At 38.5% G+C, this 19,831-nt stretch overlaps 1 protein-coding gene across 4 annotated transcripts in view; it reads left to right on the top strand.

The window, feature by feature from the left end:
- RAP1GDS1 (Rap1 GTPase-GDP dissociation stimulator 1) overlaps positions 1–19,831 on the top strand; it is a 94,894-nt gene that overhangs the window by 36,215 nt on the left and 38,848 nt on the right. For 3 of the 4 annotated variants that reach the window (XM_084285841.1, XM_084285840.1, XM_084285843.1), the window contains exons 3-4: positions 13,328–13,450; positions 17,189–17,314. In XM_084285841.1, coding sequence (XP_084141967.1) covers positions 13,328–13,450; positions 17,189–17,314 — 249 coding nt within the window. Of the gene's footprint in view, positions 1–13,327; positions 13,512–17,188; positions 17,315–19,831 lie in introns of those variants that run through there. The other variant, XM_084285842.1, reaches the window with a different exon arrangement.

Below are 19,831 nucleotides of genomic sequence, written 5' to 3'. Positions count from 1 at the left end.
TTGCTTTTTATGTCATCTGTTGCTTGTCCTTTTTCTTTCTTTTTTTTTTTTTTTTAACAATCCTTTTGCCAACCCATCGCTTGTTTGATAATTGTAGTGCCCTGGAACATGATACCCCTTGTCTAGCCTTATGAGCTTTTCTGCCATTTGTCACACCAACCAAATTAAGTCATATGCATACACACGTACTATACTACACAAGGGTGAGTCGGAGAATAATTTCTGATAACTGCCCGTAAATATTTAGCAAGTCAATTTGAAATGCTTTTAGCTACTATTTGTCTAGGGAGACAGCAGTAAAGCCTTTCACATCTGAGACCTGGGCCTGAAAATTCTGCACAGATGGTTTCTTCAGGAGACATTGTTTGGAGAGACATTTATTCCTATTTATGCAGATGTTTTAGTTCTTATGTGTCACCAGCACTTGTGGCTGGGGCCAGTCATATATGGACGATCTAGAGGCACTGGATAAAACGGAGGGCTATAGGCTCAGAGAGGTAGCGATGACAGGGGAATAAGAGATAAGCACGTGTTAGAAATACTTTACAATAGGAAAACACACCTTATTTCATGAACTTCCTTCAGCATTCCCAGTGAAGTCAACTGGCATAGCTGGGGACTTTGTACCCATTCTGCCCACCGTATTTCTGAAAGCAAAACACAAGTGCTTGATCTCCTTCCACCCAGCAGCATTCGTAATTTCTGAACAGCTGAACTTTCTGTATTTTAGATCTCTGAAGGCAGGCTGTGGTGCATGATACATAAGCAGTGTCAGCAGCAGAGAAATAGAGTCAGTCAGCCATGCACTGAATGAATTACTGGCTTCTACCAAATCAGGAGGTGAAATTCATATATCACATGTGTTATCTTTTAAAAACTATACATTAAACAAGTGGCTCCATTGTCTGTCCTGTACAATTTAGATGTATAGACATGGTTTGGTGTGTTACTGTCAAAAACGAATTTTGCTGACCTGTAAGCAGATAGTTTACAGTAAAATGAAGTGCAGAATTATCATAATAATTGGAAAAGACAAAAAAAAAAAAAAAAAAAAAGAGGAATTAGTTTGTCAGAGCATTTGATTCTGAGGTTCTGCAGCTTTTTGTTTCAATTCAGCTTAAGAACAACAATGCTAAGCTTAACAGTGCATTGCAAAATGTAATTTCATTTTGTGTGTAATATGTTAAAATTCCTTCCATTATAATTTGAAAATGTTTTACAAACAGGGGTTGTTTTCTTCCCCCTTCCCACCCCCACCCCAAATAGGCTAGAGTAATAAACAGTTTGCCTTCTAGCTGCTTTATAATAAAGTCTGTAAAGACAAAAATGAATTAAAGTCTGCAGAAAAAATCCACAGGAGGCAATGAAAGCAAAGAGAGCTCTGGTAGGTGAGTCTGAATGCATTTCTCTCAGAGAAACATTGTCGTGTCATCTCCCTGTGTTCACTGTGAAGCGGGGAGCAAGTTCCCTTCCCCGGGGCTTCAGACTGCCCTCTGACACCACAGAAATATCACATACTTGTCTGAAGCCCAGAGCCATCTGCCTACGCGTCTTGGCCATAATATTAAAAGCTTCATATTTGGTGTGATATTTTTGCTAAATTGCTGTCGTATTTAGCAACTTCGGAATCAAAGGGTATTTTGCATGTTTGTTATTTTGTTTTAATTGCAATTACAGAAGGACATTCTCTGAAAAGTCATTCTTCCCCTACATACAAGTGGAACTGAAGATGCAAGGGAGGCATATTTGCTTGCCTGACTGACAGAAACTCTCAGTGCAGATACTGTAGAAAAATGACATCTAATGACACCATCTCTAGTGGCATCATTAGACTTGGTGTATTACTGAATATTATTACTTTTTGAATAACAAAAAGCAGCTGAATATTACTACGTGCTCATGTTATTTTCTATTTTGGAACCAAGAACTGTGTTATGAAACAGAAAACAATTATTTGGTTTCAAGAGTTTTGTTTTAAGAGCACAATGTTACGTGTTTTATTATTGTCGTAATTCAGAGGATGTAGTAATTGGAACTTAAATCGTTTTATGCAGAAGAAAATCTGTGAGACAATGGATACATCTTCATCCATTTATGATTTTATTGGGTCAAACATTTTTAATTTAGGCCTTAATCAATGACAGCCTAAACTAACAAAAAAACGTGATAGCTGAATTGCAGCTAGGAATCTAGTTTTTTATACATAAAACCTAGGAAAGGTAAAGGTAAACCTAGGAAACATTACATGCTGGATAAGAGTATTTTGACAGATTATAAACTTAGATTTCTGAGAAGTAGCAGATGCTCTTTTCTCATATCCAAAAAGATATATGACTATGTACTACCAGATTTTGGGAATGGTAGGTTAATCATGGTAGGGAAGTGCAATAGAAAACAATATTGGCCATCACTGCATACATGTATTATTATATAGTGATTTATACCTATGAAGTGCTGTCTCATAAATGTTACGTCTATCAAAAAATAGTTATCTTAAGATCCTCAAATAGAGGTCCACAAGAAAGGACTGCCTGGAAAAAGAAAACTGGGAGGAAATATTGGTTTTCTTTTAAACCACAGGCCTTCTGGGACAATTATTGCAGTAACAACAGAAAAATGAAAATGTTATTGCTAGTCCAGACATGCTGCATTTCAGATACAAGAGGTTATAGCAGACATAAATAACCCAGATTTGACAGATGAGGAATCTGAAAATCGGCTGAGAACATTATTTTTGGCTCTGATATTCTTTCTCAGTGTAAGAGGCTGAAAATGCCCACTAATCCCAGCCTTCAGCACCTGGCTCTGAAAAATGCCTGGTGTGTGACTGAAGTGCAAAGGCAAGCACACGCATTTCCAGCCATTTTTTACACATGCTGTTTGAGAGGCTGCTTCTGAGTTTGCACGTTGGTGTGTAAAAAAAAGTGCTGAGGCAAAATTATGCCAATAAAGATATGTTTAAGTGAGAGGGCAGGGCCCCATTTTTGAAAAAGGGGTTAGAAATTTTGGAAAGCAGTTACAGTTTAATGAAGAAGGTTTAAAATAACACACTTTACCTTCAAGATGTGACTGGCTAAGATGCACAATGTTCTATTTATTGAGTTATGCTGATCACTGATAAGGAACTATCAGATGATACAGGAAAATTTTAGCTTCATGTCTGAAACTGCAAATTTCAGCGTTATTCTAAGGCTTCTTTGGTATGTCATTTTTTTCTGCCTTTTTTTTTTTTTTCCCCTCCAACATATTTTAGCTATATACTGTAAGCCGTATTTTCATTTGTATATACTCGCTTTATCGCATCAGAGAAAACAACATGATGTTACAAACTTCCTGAGCAAATGCTAGCAGGTCTTTTCCATCACTTCCTGCTGTTTCAGCTTTCTGGGGCTGAGATCGTGAGCTCAGCCCTCCTACCTAAAGCTTCTGTTCAGGTTTTCTCTTGAAAGTCCAAAAAGGTTTTCTCTTGAAAGTCTCTTGAAACCAGTGGGTTTTCTGAAACCCCTTGGATCCCATTTGATGGCATCACAGAGGAGGATGCGTTGGCATCTGCTAAAGAAAATGGTGGATTTCAGCAGAAAGAACTGATTTCTCACTTCCTTCATCAGAGATGAAACTTACCATCCTATGCCCTGAATCTTCTGTAGACACTTGCTTTCAAAGGCATCTAGTTTCCTGTCTTTAATGTTTTGGTGGATTTCCAGTTCTCACAACCATATGTTAACACAGAGGTTATATCTGAGTTGGAAATTCTTGATTTTGTTCTGTTCTTTATAACTGTGACTTCCATATGCTGTCGAATTTAGCTTGTACTCATACTCTTCCTATAATTGACGTTACTTTTTCTGATCCTTACTGGCCATAGAACAATTCAGAACAATTCCTGTACTGGAGGAAAAAAATCACAGAAGATTCAGAGACAATTTTTTTTGTAATTGCTAAATTCAGATCTCACCTAAGAAATATCAGCTTAACTGAATTTTTTCAAATGTATTGCCACTGCTGATGCCTTTGATTTATGAAAAAAAAAAAATAAAAAATCTGTTTACCTAACTTTTTTTCTATTATCTTTTTATACATTTATGGCAGCTCAAAATACATGCACTTAATTGCAGAGTCAAGTAAGTGTCTCTCTGCTTAACTTTTAGCACATCAGAATGCCATGCTATTTCAGAGAAATGTTGTGCAGTACATACAGTATTAAGTAGTGGTCGTTTCATGTTTTGTTTCTGTGATTGTCTCACACATTACTATGAAAGTGAAAGACTGGTTACCCCCCCAACCCAAACGTAGAAAAAAATAATCTATAGAGCCCTTTGTCCTAGCAGAGTTATTCTAAGACACAAAAATTACCTGAAATTACATTCATTTGTTCCCATTGATAGGTATTTTAAGCTGACCTTTTCTGAAGTATAGAGAAAAATCTCTGCATTTCAGATGTTGCTCAGTCAAATTTTACCATAAACAACACCAAACTAACCTTTTGCAGTTTTGAAGTCAAATTTAAGCAGAATAAGAGTAAAATGAGGTGTCTCACTTCAGGTACACAGTGACCGAGTAACAATGCTTTCATAATTGTGAACTTTTCCACAGCATTTTAGCCTAAAACAAAATAATAACCATCTGCAGGCCCTATTCTGACACGCACATGTAGGATTAGCTTTTGGCTACTGTCGCTTCACATAAATAAAAAAGAGCACTCAGCACCCCCACAGATTTAATGCTCATTACTGATGAGTGAGCTGCAACAACACAAGCCTGTGGACAATCACAGCAAGACAGCGTAGTGCAGGCAAGTCGGCAAGCAATGATACCGATTAATCAGTGGCCTATTAATAAGTAGTGGAGTCAAGTTGAATGTTAAATTTCGTTGCTCTCTAACTTCTCTTTGATCTTTATCATTGCCCATTCTTCTTAGCAGCAGTCTCCTTTCCAGGTGGATTTCTGAGCCTTCTGAGGTCTGCCCTCCATATTGCTAGCATCTGTCAACCATGAGGGATCTTGGAGCCACCCACGGGTGCCTGTTGTGTCTGAGCACAGCAGCCCTGCCTGCCTGTTAGTCCTGGTGTCTGACACTGTCCTAGCCTGAACACTCAAATGGGCAGTGGTAACTTACGAAAAGGAAATATGCAGGTGAAAGCTAGAATGCCCTCCTCCAAAAAGGCAAGAACAAAACCATATTATTGCTAATTGTCTACTGCAATCCGTAGTTGTCTACTGAGATGATGGTATTCTTTAGGAAGATGATGCCCTTAGCCCGTGACAAAGATTTTACTACTTTGTTGTTCCTGCTTTGTCATGGAAACTGCTAAAATACTAAGAGTAGTACTGAGCTACCTGTAGCACCTTCAGCAACTCCTGTTCTGTGCATATCGGAGACACAAAGTGGTGCCAGTTAGCAGCTGCTAAGTCTTGATCCAGCATCTTTGGATTCAGTGGTGCAGGGATAATTCATTTAATCTGTCTACTCAAACCAAGAGAGGGAGAGGGAATAGAAACGGAAAAGTTGAGACTAAGTGGATGAGTAACAAGGAATAAAGTAGTATGCATTTTTTAAATGAAGGAAAGAAATGGGAGAAGGGTAGGACAGATTTAAAGATATTAATTTTGAAAGAAAACCAACAAACTAAAAGTACCTAGGTACCTAGGCAGTGATGGATGCCATATCTTCTTAATTCCCATCACCTTCTGCAACAGCTGCTCACACTCAAAATCTCTATTGTTTTACCTCAGTTACTGGAGCATGAATATTTAGAGTAAAATTAGTAAAAGGAATATAAAGAAAGGTCCTGATTCTGCCAATATTTCCATATATCCATATCTTGAAGGACATAAATTCATACGTGTTCTTAGTCCCACTGAGTTCAAGAACTGTACCTGTATAAGGTATAGATATAGATCTATATGATATATGAACATCTACCTTATACATACAGATGTATAAGGTAGATGTTCAGATCTAAAATGTGTGTAGCCTCTTCTTGCAATTCCTTTGTTATGTGTCACCATCAATGTTGATTTCTGCGTGACAGTTGGTGTCAAGGAAAGCATTTTTTCTTCAAAGGTGTTATTTCCAGTTTATTTCTTCAGCACACCATCTTTGCTATCCTATAAACCTGGTCTTCTTGATGGGGATTATAATGTAATGAAATGTAAAGCAAAAGGCATAACACAAGCATTTAGCATTTACGGATGAATTATATTTTACATCTAGATTAGCAGAAGTTAATATAACATTTAACATAATTTGGAATATCTGGCATGACAGAAGTAATTTTGATGGGCTTGTAAGTATAAAATCCAAGTCTTAACGCTCACATAGGTGGTGATAGTGGATTTCAGAGGAAGAAATTTTTGACAGGAACATTTTCATAAATGGAATGAGTTTTGAAGAGAAAATGAAAGTAGTACTTAAAACCCTGAGGAAGGTGTTACATTCTGCTGCCAGGGAAGGCTTAGGGAGGATGGAAACCATCTTAGTACAGATGCTGTTTCTACTGGCTAAAACATTCCTTTGCTATACCTTACACTGTGCTATTCCTTTATAATAACTTACACCACATCCCTCAGAAAGTAACATTACCAAGAAAATGCATGTTAACTATTTTTTTGTCTTTCGCCAGTACAGTTACGTCAGCAATAGGGTTTTGTTGGCAAGAAACTGTTAAACTGAAAAGACCACATCTTAGACCAGCGTGCTCACACAAGCAAGAATTTCTACTCTGCCTCGGATGCAGATAATCTCTTGTAGCAGAGGTACGAATCTAATTGGGCCAGCTCAGCCAATTAAGCTCATTACAGTCCATTAGGTTTACTTGAGAAGGCTGGTAGTCAAATGCCTTTCTGGAAGTTGGGGATTCTGGTGGATATTCTGTAAGAAGGAGTTTTGTCTCATATACTGTGTTATAAAGCATTCCTTCCTTTTGCTACAGATGCTTGCTGCATCTTAGCTCATGAAACTGCTGCATTTTTGTGGCACTGTATACACATAATGCAGAAATGTTTCATCATAAGTGCTGTATATGATATATTATTACAGTATACCTATTTAATTGGAACATACTAAATCAAGGTGACTGCTTTTTATTGGACTATCTCCCAGTAAACTGGCCTAGCCTAATGATACTGGGTAGTAATCACTGCTGCCTAGTGGGGTTATATTTTACATAAATTCCTCTTAATAGTGATATATTTAGTTAGTGCCAAATACTTAAATGATGTTTATCCGAGTGTTAAATTCCAAGGACTATTTGTTGAATATACAATGTGCCAAATAAAGATTAAGTATGATATGTTCCTTCTTCTCAGGAGGCCTCAGTGAACAGTAGTTCCAGATAACAGAATATAAAAATTTCTTTTTAGATTTTATTTTTGAATTGCAATACAGAAGCAGAAGAAAAGGCCTGTTCTTACAAAAAAAAAAAAAAAATACACAAAATAAACAACAGTATTTATAGAGAGCATGTAATTCTCAATTTTAGGTCTGAAATTTCATAGCTTTGGCCCAATCCCTTATGACTTACAAACATAATCTTTTTTAGATTAGGTTTTCCCTTAAAATGCTTTGGCAGCAAATCATTTTAAAAATATCAATTCCTAAGAAAATATATTTTGTATGTAGACACAGTTTCTCAGATAGCACTGGGCAGAATTTTACAATAGGCATTTGAGCTTGCTTGAGAGCACTCTTAAGAGATTGCTTACAAGGAATATGAAACATTTCCTGAATATAGAATATGCAAATTTCAAATCTGATTGTATTTTTAAATTAAAACCTGTTACACAGATTGAAAAACTAAAACGTGAGGATACTTAAGGTTGTACCTAAGGTCCTGTAATAAATCCAGTTGGTACAAGCAATGGAGGAGGCAAATTAAAACACAAGCTGAGTATAAAACATGAAGGTGCTTGTGGATGACATTTGTTCTTAGAGGCTAGACAATGAACTAGGCAGCTCAGGCACTAATTATCGAACTCTTTAAGCAACTGAGCTACCGAAGTGGTTGCCTCCTGCAGAGGGTCAGTCAGAACGGTGGACAGGGGGAACTAGCAGCTCATATAAATCCACCAAAATAAGTGTCAGGGCACTAACTAAGCTCAGGAAAACAGACTCCTAGCCGCCTACCCTTAATATTCTGCTTTGTGCTGCAAAGCACCCATGGAAGTATCCATGTGTATGTTTCTTTACAGAACACAAAGCTGGCATGTGTGTTTATTAAATTTCTTCACTGGTACCTGCAACAGGCTATTCAAGTCCTGAGTCTCATCCTGCAATTCACTTTTATTCTTTGGATACAGCTTTTGGGGAATTTAATCAGTGGGAATCATGCAGCTAGCTGGTTGGTGAATCTGTCTCTCCATCTGTCCTTCCTTCCTTGTTAGAGCTGAGATTTTAATTACAAACATCTGTGCACTATCTCTGCTTCTTCATTAAAAAATAGGAGCTGAAGTTGCCCTGTTGCTGCTGGCAGCAACAGAACAGAGCAAACATCATGCTGAAAACCTTCACACAGCTAAGGGAGAATCTTCCCTCCCTCCTAGGGGTCTAGTTTGAAGGATACGTGAGCAAGCAGATTATATTTGTGGGGAATTCCCTATGTGGGGAGGAGTGTGCCAACAGAAGATGTATTTATACATTTCATTCTCTCTCTTTTCTTTTTCTGTAAAAACAAATCTTGGTAATTGGAACGGTCTTTTTGGCTAAGGTATGTTAAACAAAAGCCTCCTTTCTCTGTGGTGTATGTCTTGTTGCATGAGATCACATTATTTGTTTTACTGAGGTTCTTTACAACCCACTATTTGTGTTCTTTCAGTCAGACTAAAATCTCCATTTTGTGGTTTGGAAAAAAAAACAGCAGTAGGATGCAGAGAGACAGACAGTGCTTCTTGCGAGAGGCAGTATAGGGTATGTGATGCGAGCATCAGTACTTACTCGGTACATGAACTTTTTTTTGCTGTGGTAGATAAGAGAATGCGCCAGTTAGAAAGATATCCCTTGCTCCCTTCGTTCTCTTCCCTTCTGTCTTTTGAGGGAACAGATGGAAGGTTCCTTTCATGATATACGTGGTTCATCATTATTTATTCATGTGTTCATCCTCCTCTTTCTGATGAGTACATGTGGGAGGGACGTTGTAAAGCCAAGGTAATTTTCTGCAGTGGTTTCTGGAGGTTTATAAAACATCTTTGCAGCTAGAAATACATACATTTTTCAAAAGACTAACATGGTTGGCTTAATAAAGAGGGCGCTCGTGGAGCTGCTTATTTACAATTCTGTGGTGTGCCTCATTTCTCATGTAAAGCTCCACAACAAGGGAATTATTGCAGTGCTAGCCTTTGCTAATATTGGATTATTTTAAACTCTTTTTTCTTCTGGAATAAGAAATTGCTTGCACCAACAAAATATCTAATAGTGGAACTTAAAATCCTTGCTCAAAGAGAGCAGGAACTGTGCACCAATATTTTTCTTCTGCTGGCAAGTAGTGGCAATTCTGACAGCTATGCCTTTCCCTTCCCTTTCCACTCCCTGCCTTCTCTTTCACTTGAAGATGGAGGAAATGATGCAGAGATGAAAAAAGAGTGAGATAGAGAGGAGTAAAATCTAACAGGAAATAGAGCTGAGAGGGGAGAGACAATTTAATTTGAGACACTCATTGGATTTTTTCCTATAATGATTTCTGCCACTTAATTAAGCAGTCTGATAGCCCCGGTGCTGAGCTCTCCAGCTCTGATCTATGGCATTAAAGAATTGCCTGCCCACACCCGTTATTATTCTGACTTCAGGCACTGCAAAAACCATGAAAAAGCGAGGATATTGACATTTTAATCACCCTGCTATGACATTAATAAGATTTTGGAACTATGTGATCTAACATATTCTTCATCTTGATATCCAGTGATATAAAGAGACATCTAAAGCTGCAGGTTTGACCTTAGGGCTTTCCCCCCCCCAATTGTGCTGCCGTGGCACAGCACCGTATTGTATTGTGTGCAAAGGGGCTGTTTCTGAAGCAGCGTTATCACAGTCCTGCAGTTTCTTTCCTTCATGATAAGGGCAGTCGGTGCTCTATGGGGGGGGTTAGTGCGCGCAGGCTCAAAATCGGGCTTTAAAAGAAAGCATCTGAAATCTGGGCATGCACTTAGAGCAAAATGGTTTTGGGGTGTGGCACCCTGATATCTGGCTGCCTTGATTGCCAGGTTTCCTTAAGGCACAGATTGAACGGATGTGAAATTTAACGTGGTTATGCTAAAGGGATTAAAATGGTGAGCATAAGGCAACTTGCTAACACATGATTAACGTTGACTATAATTCCTGTTTTCTCCGTTATAGAAAGCATGAGGAGATTACATGGTGGAAGTTTTGTCCAGATCTTTCTTGCTCCTGTAGGAACATTTGGTTTGCATGCCTCAACTGCAATTGACAATACATTGAAACAATCAAAAGATAACAGTTGAATTAAAATAAAAGTAATAAAAGAATAAAAGTAGTATGCAGCAGGTACACATCCTTAGCAAAGACTCCCTCTTTCTTGCATACACACACAAACAGGACTTCTCCAGCCTGTGAAGAGAACAAGCGAAGGGAATAATTGAGGGTTGCCTATGCTGAAACCATTTCTAATGTTCCGCAGAGGAAGTGCAGGGTTTAGGGAAACCTGGAGTAGACAAGCTGGAGCACCCTCATGGCATTTACCTCACTCAGGGTAGAGCAGAGGTAAGGGTGTCCCTTGCCAATGATGGGAGACGTATGCTCGCTGCTGGCAAATTCATCAGTTTTCCCTCCTTCATAACTACCAAAAGTTTGTTGGTGGTGCTCAGCCTGGGTAACAAGAACCAGTGGGATGCTGGTTTATTGAAGGGGAAAATATATGCTGGTGTGGCTCCTGTAGTGCTTAAGATTAAAAAAGTCAATGTTCCGTTTTCATCCGTGTGATATCAGCTAGCTGAGATCCCAGTTTCCAACAGGTGTATTAAGCACTGTGTTTCTATTGATACTCACTTGCTTATCACAGTAAAATAAATCAGAGCATATCTGCTACATAAAACTGGCCTGGAGAAGCATTTAATTTTATTTTCCCACTTCTTGCAGGATATATTTTGTCCTGTTTATGTGATTTATTCTTTGCACAGTAATAAGTCCATCAAACTACAGATCATAAAAATAAGACTGGATACTGTATCCATGTAGCAGCATGGCATGAAAAAATGCATTAATGTCTCCTGCCTTCTAATTCTGGTTAACATCGTACAGGTTCACAAATACCTACATGTCCAGTGTTGAATTCTGTACTCTTGTTTTTGAACTTAAGAGAGGAGAATCTCTTCTTTAGTAGACACCTAAGAAAAGTCTGGACCAGTCTCTGGTCCTGTCACGATTTTTTTCTGGATTCAAACTTTTCTTTCATCCTTCCATATATACAAAGTATGTGCTGTAAGTCAGAACTTGCAAAAGCTTGCGAATAAGTAAAAAGCTCTTTTACGTAGCATCTTCAGAGAGAAGATAGCTTAATAATAATTAGCATGTTCATTATGCTTATATCGAAATTAATCTTCATTTCATACCTAATCTGTTTGTAATCAGATGTCATCACTGTATTGCAGATGAGTAGTCCCAGCCAAAGACTGGTGTCCCAAGGTAACACGAGAAATACAGAAACACAGAGGCATGACTGCAATCCAGGCTAGAAGTTTTCTCCCTCGAATCCCTGTTCTGTCACCTAGACCTCACTGGCTCCCGGCCAGTGAAGCGTGTACACACCATATGTGAGCCACAAAGCCAACGGGAGTGACCTCTACCAGGCTTGTGGGGCTGCTGCTCAGGGTCAGCTCAGGCAGCTGTCCCCAGCGCTTGGGGCATGGGTCGGCTTGGAGCTGCCACGAGTCCAAAAGGCAACTGCAGCCCTGAGAGTAGGGAAGGGGAGGAGGAGGAGGAGGGTGAGGAAAGAGGAGGCAGTGTGCCCAGTGAGATGTTGTTAGCTATTCACAGGTGAAGCTCAGCTAAAAAATGGTTGCAAATTGCTACTCTAGAAGATTACCTGGTCGTGGCGCACAAAACAAAACAAAAGAAAAAAGGATTTACTTGTCTAGGGGGAAAGCAGAGAATGTTTTATTGGGAAAAAAGAAAAAAAAAAAAGCTATTGGATTAGTTTAAGGCCCCTGCTTTGCTGTTTAAGAGCATCCATCCCTCGCTTTACTCCCTGATTTGAAAGGTTCTGTGTAAAAGCAGACCCATTGATTACTACTGTTGCTGCCCAGTCTGACTGTCTTGTTAGCTCCTGATAGCACCACAGTAAGGGTGCTTTTGAGAAGCTGCAGAAAGCAGTGCTGTGAGGTCAGCCTTCTCAACGCTGAAATGCCTGACAGCCAGCTACAGGAAGAGTCTGCATCGGTTTCTTGCTGTTACTGGCAAGCTCTAGCATTTTTTTTTTAATTTTATTTTAACTTGCACTTACCTTAAAGCTTTTATTTTAAGTGGTGTGGGGGGTTTTGTGCATTTTTTATGCATATCACACTTGTATTCAGCTCAAATATGCTGTTATTGGAAAGCATTAGCAAAGTACATTTAGCATCTAGTACCTTTGTTTAATTGCAATTCATGCTCATGTTCAGTGTTCATTTTCAGGTTGTACAGAGCATTAGGCCAGCAGCGCTGGGTGGGGCCTTATTACGGAGCAGCTGCACAATTCCTGCAGTGTAACAGGCAGAAAGAGGAAAAGCCTTGTCCTGAAATCTTCAATCTCTATTACAAGGACTCTTATTTTTCCCTTCCTTTCTACCGGGACTATGCTGGAGCTACTGTAGGTTAGCAGAGTAACATAGAAGATAAGCAAGCTGAGCATAAGAGGAGTCCAGACTAGGATCTGTTTAGCTCTCCCCCTTCTCCAGTTTCTGACTCCTGTGCTGCAATATACTCTGCCCTCAGGTGTTAGGATTTCCCCATCATTCTTTGAATGTTTGCCACAACTAGTCACTTCAGAGTACTATTCCTGGATTTTTTACACAGTACTTTAGGCTGCTGCATATCACTCCATAGCCCTTAGTCTTTCTGCCAGTCTCTACAGTAGTTGCTCTGCGTATGCACGAGTATGTGTGCATATTTATTTATTTAACACACAGCCACCCTGTAAAGATTGATTGATTCTGAATGGCAAATTGTAAAGATGTATGAGCACATCATGTGAAACAAACACAAAGTAGCCGTCTGCTTCTTATATGGGAAAACAATCACTTTGAGTATTACCTTTGAGAAGATTTACCTTTCCTTTCTTTCTTCTTTCCTTCCCCCGTACAAGCTGATGCACAAGTCATTTTTGTGTGATGTGTTTTTCAGATACGGAGACGAGTGAAAAAATCCAGAAAAGTGGAGTGCTTCAGGTGTTCGCGAGTCTGTTGACGCCACAATCTTCCTGCACAGCAAAAGTAGCTAACATCATAGCAGAAGTAGCCAGAAATGGTGAGGTTTTCTACAAGAACTTTTCTGCTGGAACATCTTCAGTTTTTCACCTCACTTGTCAGTATGTTTTACTTCATTTATGTTTTCATTTTGTAGATTAGACATCTTTTTCATATCTCTCCTTTTCACTCTTTTTGTTTTTGTTGTGTCAAATTTTATTTCTCTACTTTTCAGTACAATTAAAACAGCATTTGGCTGCTGGAATATTTTCAGTCCTGACTTTCTTCCTATTTAGTTGTCAAGACAATCACTAGTGTATATTATCGGACAGAAATAGCATGCCATTAGCTTTAAGAAATGCATACGGGAAAAAAAAGATGTCTATCATTACATTACTATGTCACACATAGTTATAACAGATGTATGTATAAATGTGGTTAAGGGATAGCAGATAGTTGCTTTGGTCTGAGATTGGTGATAATATTATTATAATTATGTGGCCATTGACACCACACCAAAAACAGTAATTCCCACCTGAAGAGCACTGTAAGTGTTAGAATAAGAGCACAAGATCCCAAATGAGAATCAGTGGTCCATTTTCATATGCATTATAAACATGCAGTCATATAATGTGGAAGATAATCTAAAACTACTTATTTTTTTCTTCAGAAATAATTATCTTAGAGCTCACCCAGTACCCTGCATACCTTAAGCACACAAGAATGGCCTAATTTTTGCAGGCAGGGGATACTGGCAAACCCTTCAAGGAGGGCAGAGGAGGTTTGTGGCTGACTTTCCTCACTCCTTAACTTGCTGCTCTACCAGCCAAAGAAGCACTGATAGCGTTTCGTACTTTCCTTCCCTGGGGGCAAGGCAGAGAAAAGAAGGATGCCCCTTACCTGCTGTGCACAAGCAGTACTGGCAGCTGAATCTGTCTCCCTGTGTAAATTCTCATGCTGGTGTCTCTTCAGAGAAGGGCCTACATTACTGCTGATTGTTTCCACATTCCTTTTCCACCTTTTCCATGGAATCACAATACTACAGCTCCTTACTGATAGCCTATCTGTAACCTCTTCCACCAATTTTCTGTTTTTGAGACAAGGATATATATATATATATATATATATCCTTGTATATATACCTTGTATATATATATACACACAAATGTTCAGAAGCATTACCAAGATAAGAAGATACACTTTGTTAGTTTATAAGTTTTTAGATAAATAACCTGTAAAAATGTAAACACGGAAATTTAAACTTAGAAATGTTTCAGAATGATGGAGATTCGTGCAGCCCTGTCACATGTTCTTCCATACTTAATAAATGCATAAATATATTTAGACTATTCCAGTTGACTGTGCATCTTCAAGCTCATTTAATCCTCCCTTCTAAAGTAGGAGCTAGGAATCAAAGCAATGTTCACAGTAGTTTCACTGATTACGATGCATTGTTTCCTGAAAGATTCTCTATAGAGCATTTTAGCCAGTATCTTTCACTCTGAATTAATAAATGAAACCTCTGAATAGTTTTTAATTTTTCCCTTCTCCCTGCCAGGTTTTAAATTGCTGTTATGAGCATGCTCTTCAGAACAGCTGGCATTTTACCTGGTTCATCATGCAAAATAGCTTTTGTCTTTTTCTTGGAGTTAATTAGTAGGCACAACTAGAACCTCTGGCAGCTAAGGTTAATGTGAAGGTATTCAGAAGTGTTTCAAGGTTCCTACCACTTTCAGGACTGAGATGAGCTGGGTGTTCCTCTTTGGGTTCTACCTCTGTTGAAATAGTTGCTTAAGCAGCGTAGTAGGGAACACCTCATTTGAATTCTATGATTTTCTTTGTCCTCTTACGTAAGAATGCAACTGTTTCATGTTTATATTGCATCTTTTTTCAACAAGCTTCAGGGCACTGAGAAATTTGCATTATTGACATCATACAGATAGTAGGCATTAAACACAGGCAATTGAAATTATTTCCCTTTGGTCTTGCCATGCAGCTCTGGCAGAGCTGGGAGTAATGCCTCTGACTCTGAATCCGGACTTTACCAGATATTTCATTTCTTTATCATATTTCATTTCTTCCTTTTCATCACTTTGCACCCTTGCTCAATTTCACCTCTCCAGCTCAAATGACTCTTCCTTTTCCTAATACTATATGTTAGTCTCTCGTATCTTAAAAATCCAAACAGACAAAAAACACTTGAGTCACTCTAGTCTCACCAGCTACAGCCATTTCTCTTTCAGCTATGGGCCTACTGAAGGCTCAGATGCATTTGCTGCCTGGAGTTTCTCTCCTCACCTTTTAAATCCTCTTCTGAGGTCTTCAGTCTCTTCTTCTTTGCTAGATTTAGGAATGAGAAAAACATTTTTGCAGTCTATAATAACACAACACAATTAAATGTCTCTGTTGAAATATTGTCCTCCACTCATTTATGGTACTCTGTCGTTCAGTGCTTCTCCTAACTTTTTAAGTGATTCTTCAGTGTTTTCTTCAAAGGATCTGCTTCATTTCCCCTCCAGGTTAGTGGAAACCTTCTGAATGTCTCTGTTATTGGTTACTTTCCTTTTCTGCTATTTCTTCTGTGCAAATATAGTTGCAGTTACCACATTTTTGTTGCTGTCTAACAGATCAGTTTTGCTATGTATGGCACCACTTCTTTTACTTCTTATCCTTACATGACCTTGATAAATACAGGCTTGCTCAGCATATTGCCTAATTTTTTTTTTTTTTTTTTTGCTGAATGGGAGGCTGAAAGCTTCTGTTCACTCCACATAAGAGGGTGTGTGGAAAAAAGGTTTCTTACCCTTTCTCACCACATGAGCAAGACCCCAAACATACAACAGCACAGACTGAGACCTCTACCTCTAGAACAAGTTACCATTTCCTCTCACAGACCAAGAGTTAAAAAAAAAAAAGAACAAAAACAAAATCTGATCTCTGATGGTGCCCCGTAGTAAACTATCAAGTTCATACTACTGGTGTCTCAGTGGATGCCCCTGTAAACTTCCCTTGTGAGATGAACAGCGCAGTGCCTAACTACAGATCCTCCTGGAGAATAGTGCTTCATCTCTCTGGCACCAGGATAATTCTCTCCCTATGACTTGCAGAGATGTAAGAGAAATACTTTGGTTCCCTATCACCAAGGGACATAGCAGGAAAAAAGGACAGAAAGGTAGAGAGTTTCCCAGTGGATGGGACCTCTAACTTTCCTCCCATTGTGGGGATCAGTTAGACTGTGGAAAGGCACAGGTCTCACATAATCCCTCTCGTACTTCTCATTCCTTACCTTCCAAATAAAGACCCTGTTACTTGGCTTTGTTTACTTCTCTTTTATTTTTTTCTAAAGCAAAAGGTTTTTAGGAGTTCTAATTATGGAAAGAGAAGGTTAAAAAGTGCTGCTTATTTTGGGAGTATGAGTACCAGTTTTAAGTCATCTCTTGTGTAATTCAGTAGTTTAATTTATGTTTGTTCAAGTGGAGAAAAAGGTTGTGAATTCACTTGTTCTTTTCAGCATTTTTTACGATTCTGAAAACATGCTCAGTCTGATCTCTGTTAAATTAGTTTCCATGGAAGTCAATTAAATACTCTTAATTCCTTCTAAATTAACAAGTAATGGGAAGAACATAAGCCCAAATCCTGACCTTGGGCTTGTTCTCTAAACACCTGCATGCAAACTTACATTGTTTGTCCATGCATACGTTTATTCTTACAAAAGGCCCAGTTGCGATGCCAGTGTAACTAGAATGGAGGAAACTGAAAATAGCAGGCTTTCTTTAACAGGCTTTTCCTTTTTTTGCAGAATTTATGCGGAACCCATGTGTGGATGCTGGGTTGATCCCTCCTTTGGTGCAGCTGTTAAACTGCAAAGACCAGGAAGTATTGCTTCAAACAGGACGTGCCCTGGGCAATATATGCTACGATAGCCGTAAGTGTTGAAATATGCCATCTTTTGTAGACACACTTGTAGGAGGGAAGGGAATGTTTTGGTATTTGTACATTGTGTCCTGGGGGTTATTTTCCACTTTTCTTGACTTTTATTTGCCACACGCAGCTATTCTGATTGCATGAACACTTGTGCATCACACTTGCATTATACTTTTGTGACAGAAAGAATAAAAAAAAACTGTTAAAATATCGTAGTACAATTGGACATAATATTAGAAGAGATTTGTGGGCTTCAGTGGTTTGTTTTGTCTTTTTTTAAACATAATGAACTATTTTTTTAAAGACCAGGTGCTACATATACAGTGTCCTGAATGGCTAATTATTCTCTAATAGAGTCAAAGGGGAGTAGTTAGAAGGGAATATTAATATCTTAACCAGTCTCAAAGATGTGCAGAGCTACATATGTGGGTGAGAGGGATGCCTAAACTATGTTGCTGATTCTCAAAATTCTAAAGTGGCCAATCAATTGCACCAAGATTACATACTGATATTTTTGATAGTCCAGATTTCGGGTTGGTTACTTTTTAGTTGTTTTTTTTTGCCACAATAAATATTGCAGTGTCAGGCATTAGCAAATTGAAATGCACCTGTGACTCCATGTCTTTATATTCATATGAAGCAATTAGAAGCCTATGGATGTCTGCAGATGGGAAATGAACTGAAATTGCATAAGGACTTTAGTATCTTCAGACTTAATGTCTTATTTCATATGGCATGAGATTTTCTTTGGGGTATATTTTGCCTTTACTAAAAGTTTTTACTATTGTGAATTACTGTCTGTTTTAAAAAATAATTTTTTAGCAGGCTGTTCCTTAATACATTTTTCAAGCTAGTTTGGAAATTTGCATTTTATGTTGTTTTAAATTACTTTGTCTTTGACCTCAGGGATGTTAATCAGATTTTTTCTGCTGGCATTTCCATTTACAGACAGCTACTGCTTGAGGATGATAATGTTTAATTCTTTCATTTAGGGTTTTATTTAAGGTGACCAATCAACTGAACACCTACTTCCCCATGGAAACTTCAAGACGAAACTGTTGAGCTTTCCCTAACAATTTACTTACTAAATTTTATTTCAGGGTCATATATGATGTAAACCTCAGTCCCAGGTGGCACTGGTTTATTTCATATTAGTAAAACCTACATAACTCTTCATATCATTCCTGTTCAACCCACATGTTTCATGAAATACAATAAAGCCACGTGAATACTGGTTTCAAAGAATCAGGTATTGGGGACTGCTGATGCTGGCTTTTACAGTGCAGGATTTACACAGTAGGGGAAAGCTGTACCTGTGATGCTCTTTGCTGTACTTGTGAAAGCCTCGTTATGCTCTTCCATGGAACAAAACAGATGCTGTTAAAATCTACAGTGCACAGTGATGTGTTCTGTATGCCATGTGTTGCTGTGCTCCTGCAGGAGGACAGTTGCTACCTTCCCTGTGTATTTAAATGAGAATAATGATTAAAGTGTAATAAGACATCACAAAAATCAAGACTAGCATCCTAGATTTAAGTGGAAGAGGCTATTTGCAGTGCTTATTTATTACATCCACCCCATTTTGCTTTGTTTTGTTTGTTATCTTAAAGAGTAATGATTCTGTAGTTATAACCTATCCTGGGATCTGATAGAAGATGAATACTTTCAATGTGTTTATTATTATAAAATTGAGTTTATTCTCATTTATGACTTATTTACTTATATTGAAATGATTTTTCCATAACAAAGAGCTTTAAAGCATAACAAAGACAAGGTGTAGAGGACAGTATTTCTAGTCACAGACATTGTTATGTACAGATAGTCTTTTTCTTCTCAGCTGAGACAAAAGCATGTGTTACCCCTCTGATAAATGGGGCTCTCATAGAAATGTGGAATACCTCAGGAACTCTATTCTACAATATACATGACTGATTTTTCATGTCTACCGCCCTACAACTTCTACAATGCGTGCAGTAATGAAGAAGGCCCTTAGGTCCTAAATCAGTATTAGGCTGAAATTCTGAAATCAAGCTCACATAGAATAGCTCATAGGAGCATTCCTGTGTATTGAAGGCCCCAGTTATCTTGTATTTCATCCAAGCAAGCATGTCATTTTGTTCAGTGACACTTTTTGTGAAAAGGAGCTAATCAGGTCTTTATTTTAGAGGAAAGTCTGCACAGAGCAGGATGGAAGCTGTGGGCTATTTTTCCTATGGGGACCCAAAAAAGTGCCCTTCCAGAGGAGGACAATTCCCTGATACTTTTCTCTTGATAAAATGGAAATGGCACTGGTTTCTCAGAGTTCACAGATGCCTGAGTTTCTTCATGAAGGCAAGGCCACTTCCACATAACCACATAAGGGACAACTCCTGCAATGTTCCTGCTGCAGAAAAGGTAATTCACTGCTAAATCCCAGTGCTAGAAGAGGTTTAGTATGCTTCCACAAAGAAAAAGGGGAATTAGGCATATGCTGACCAGAGACCTTACTGAATAGATGCACCTCCTCACAGAAAATGTG

The sequence above is a fragment of the Netta rufina genome (assembly GCF_964035555.1).
Source record: "Netta rufina genome assembly, chromosome: 4".
NCBI classification, from domain to species: domain Eukaryota; kingdom Metazoa; phylum Chordata; class Aves; order Anseriformes; family Anatidae; genus Netta; species Netta rufina.
This window is presented reverse-complemented; position numbering and strand designations above follow the sequence as displayed.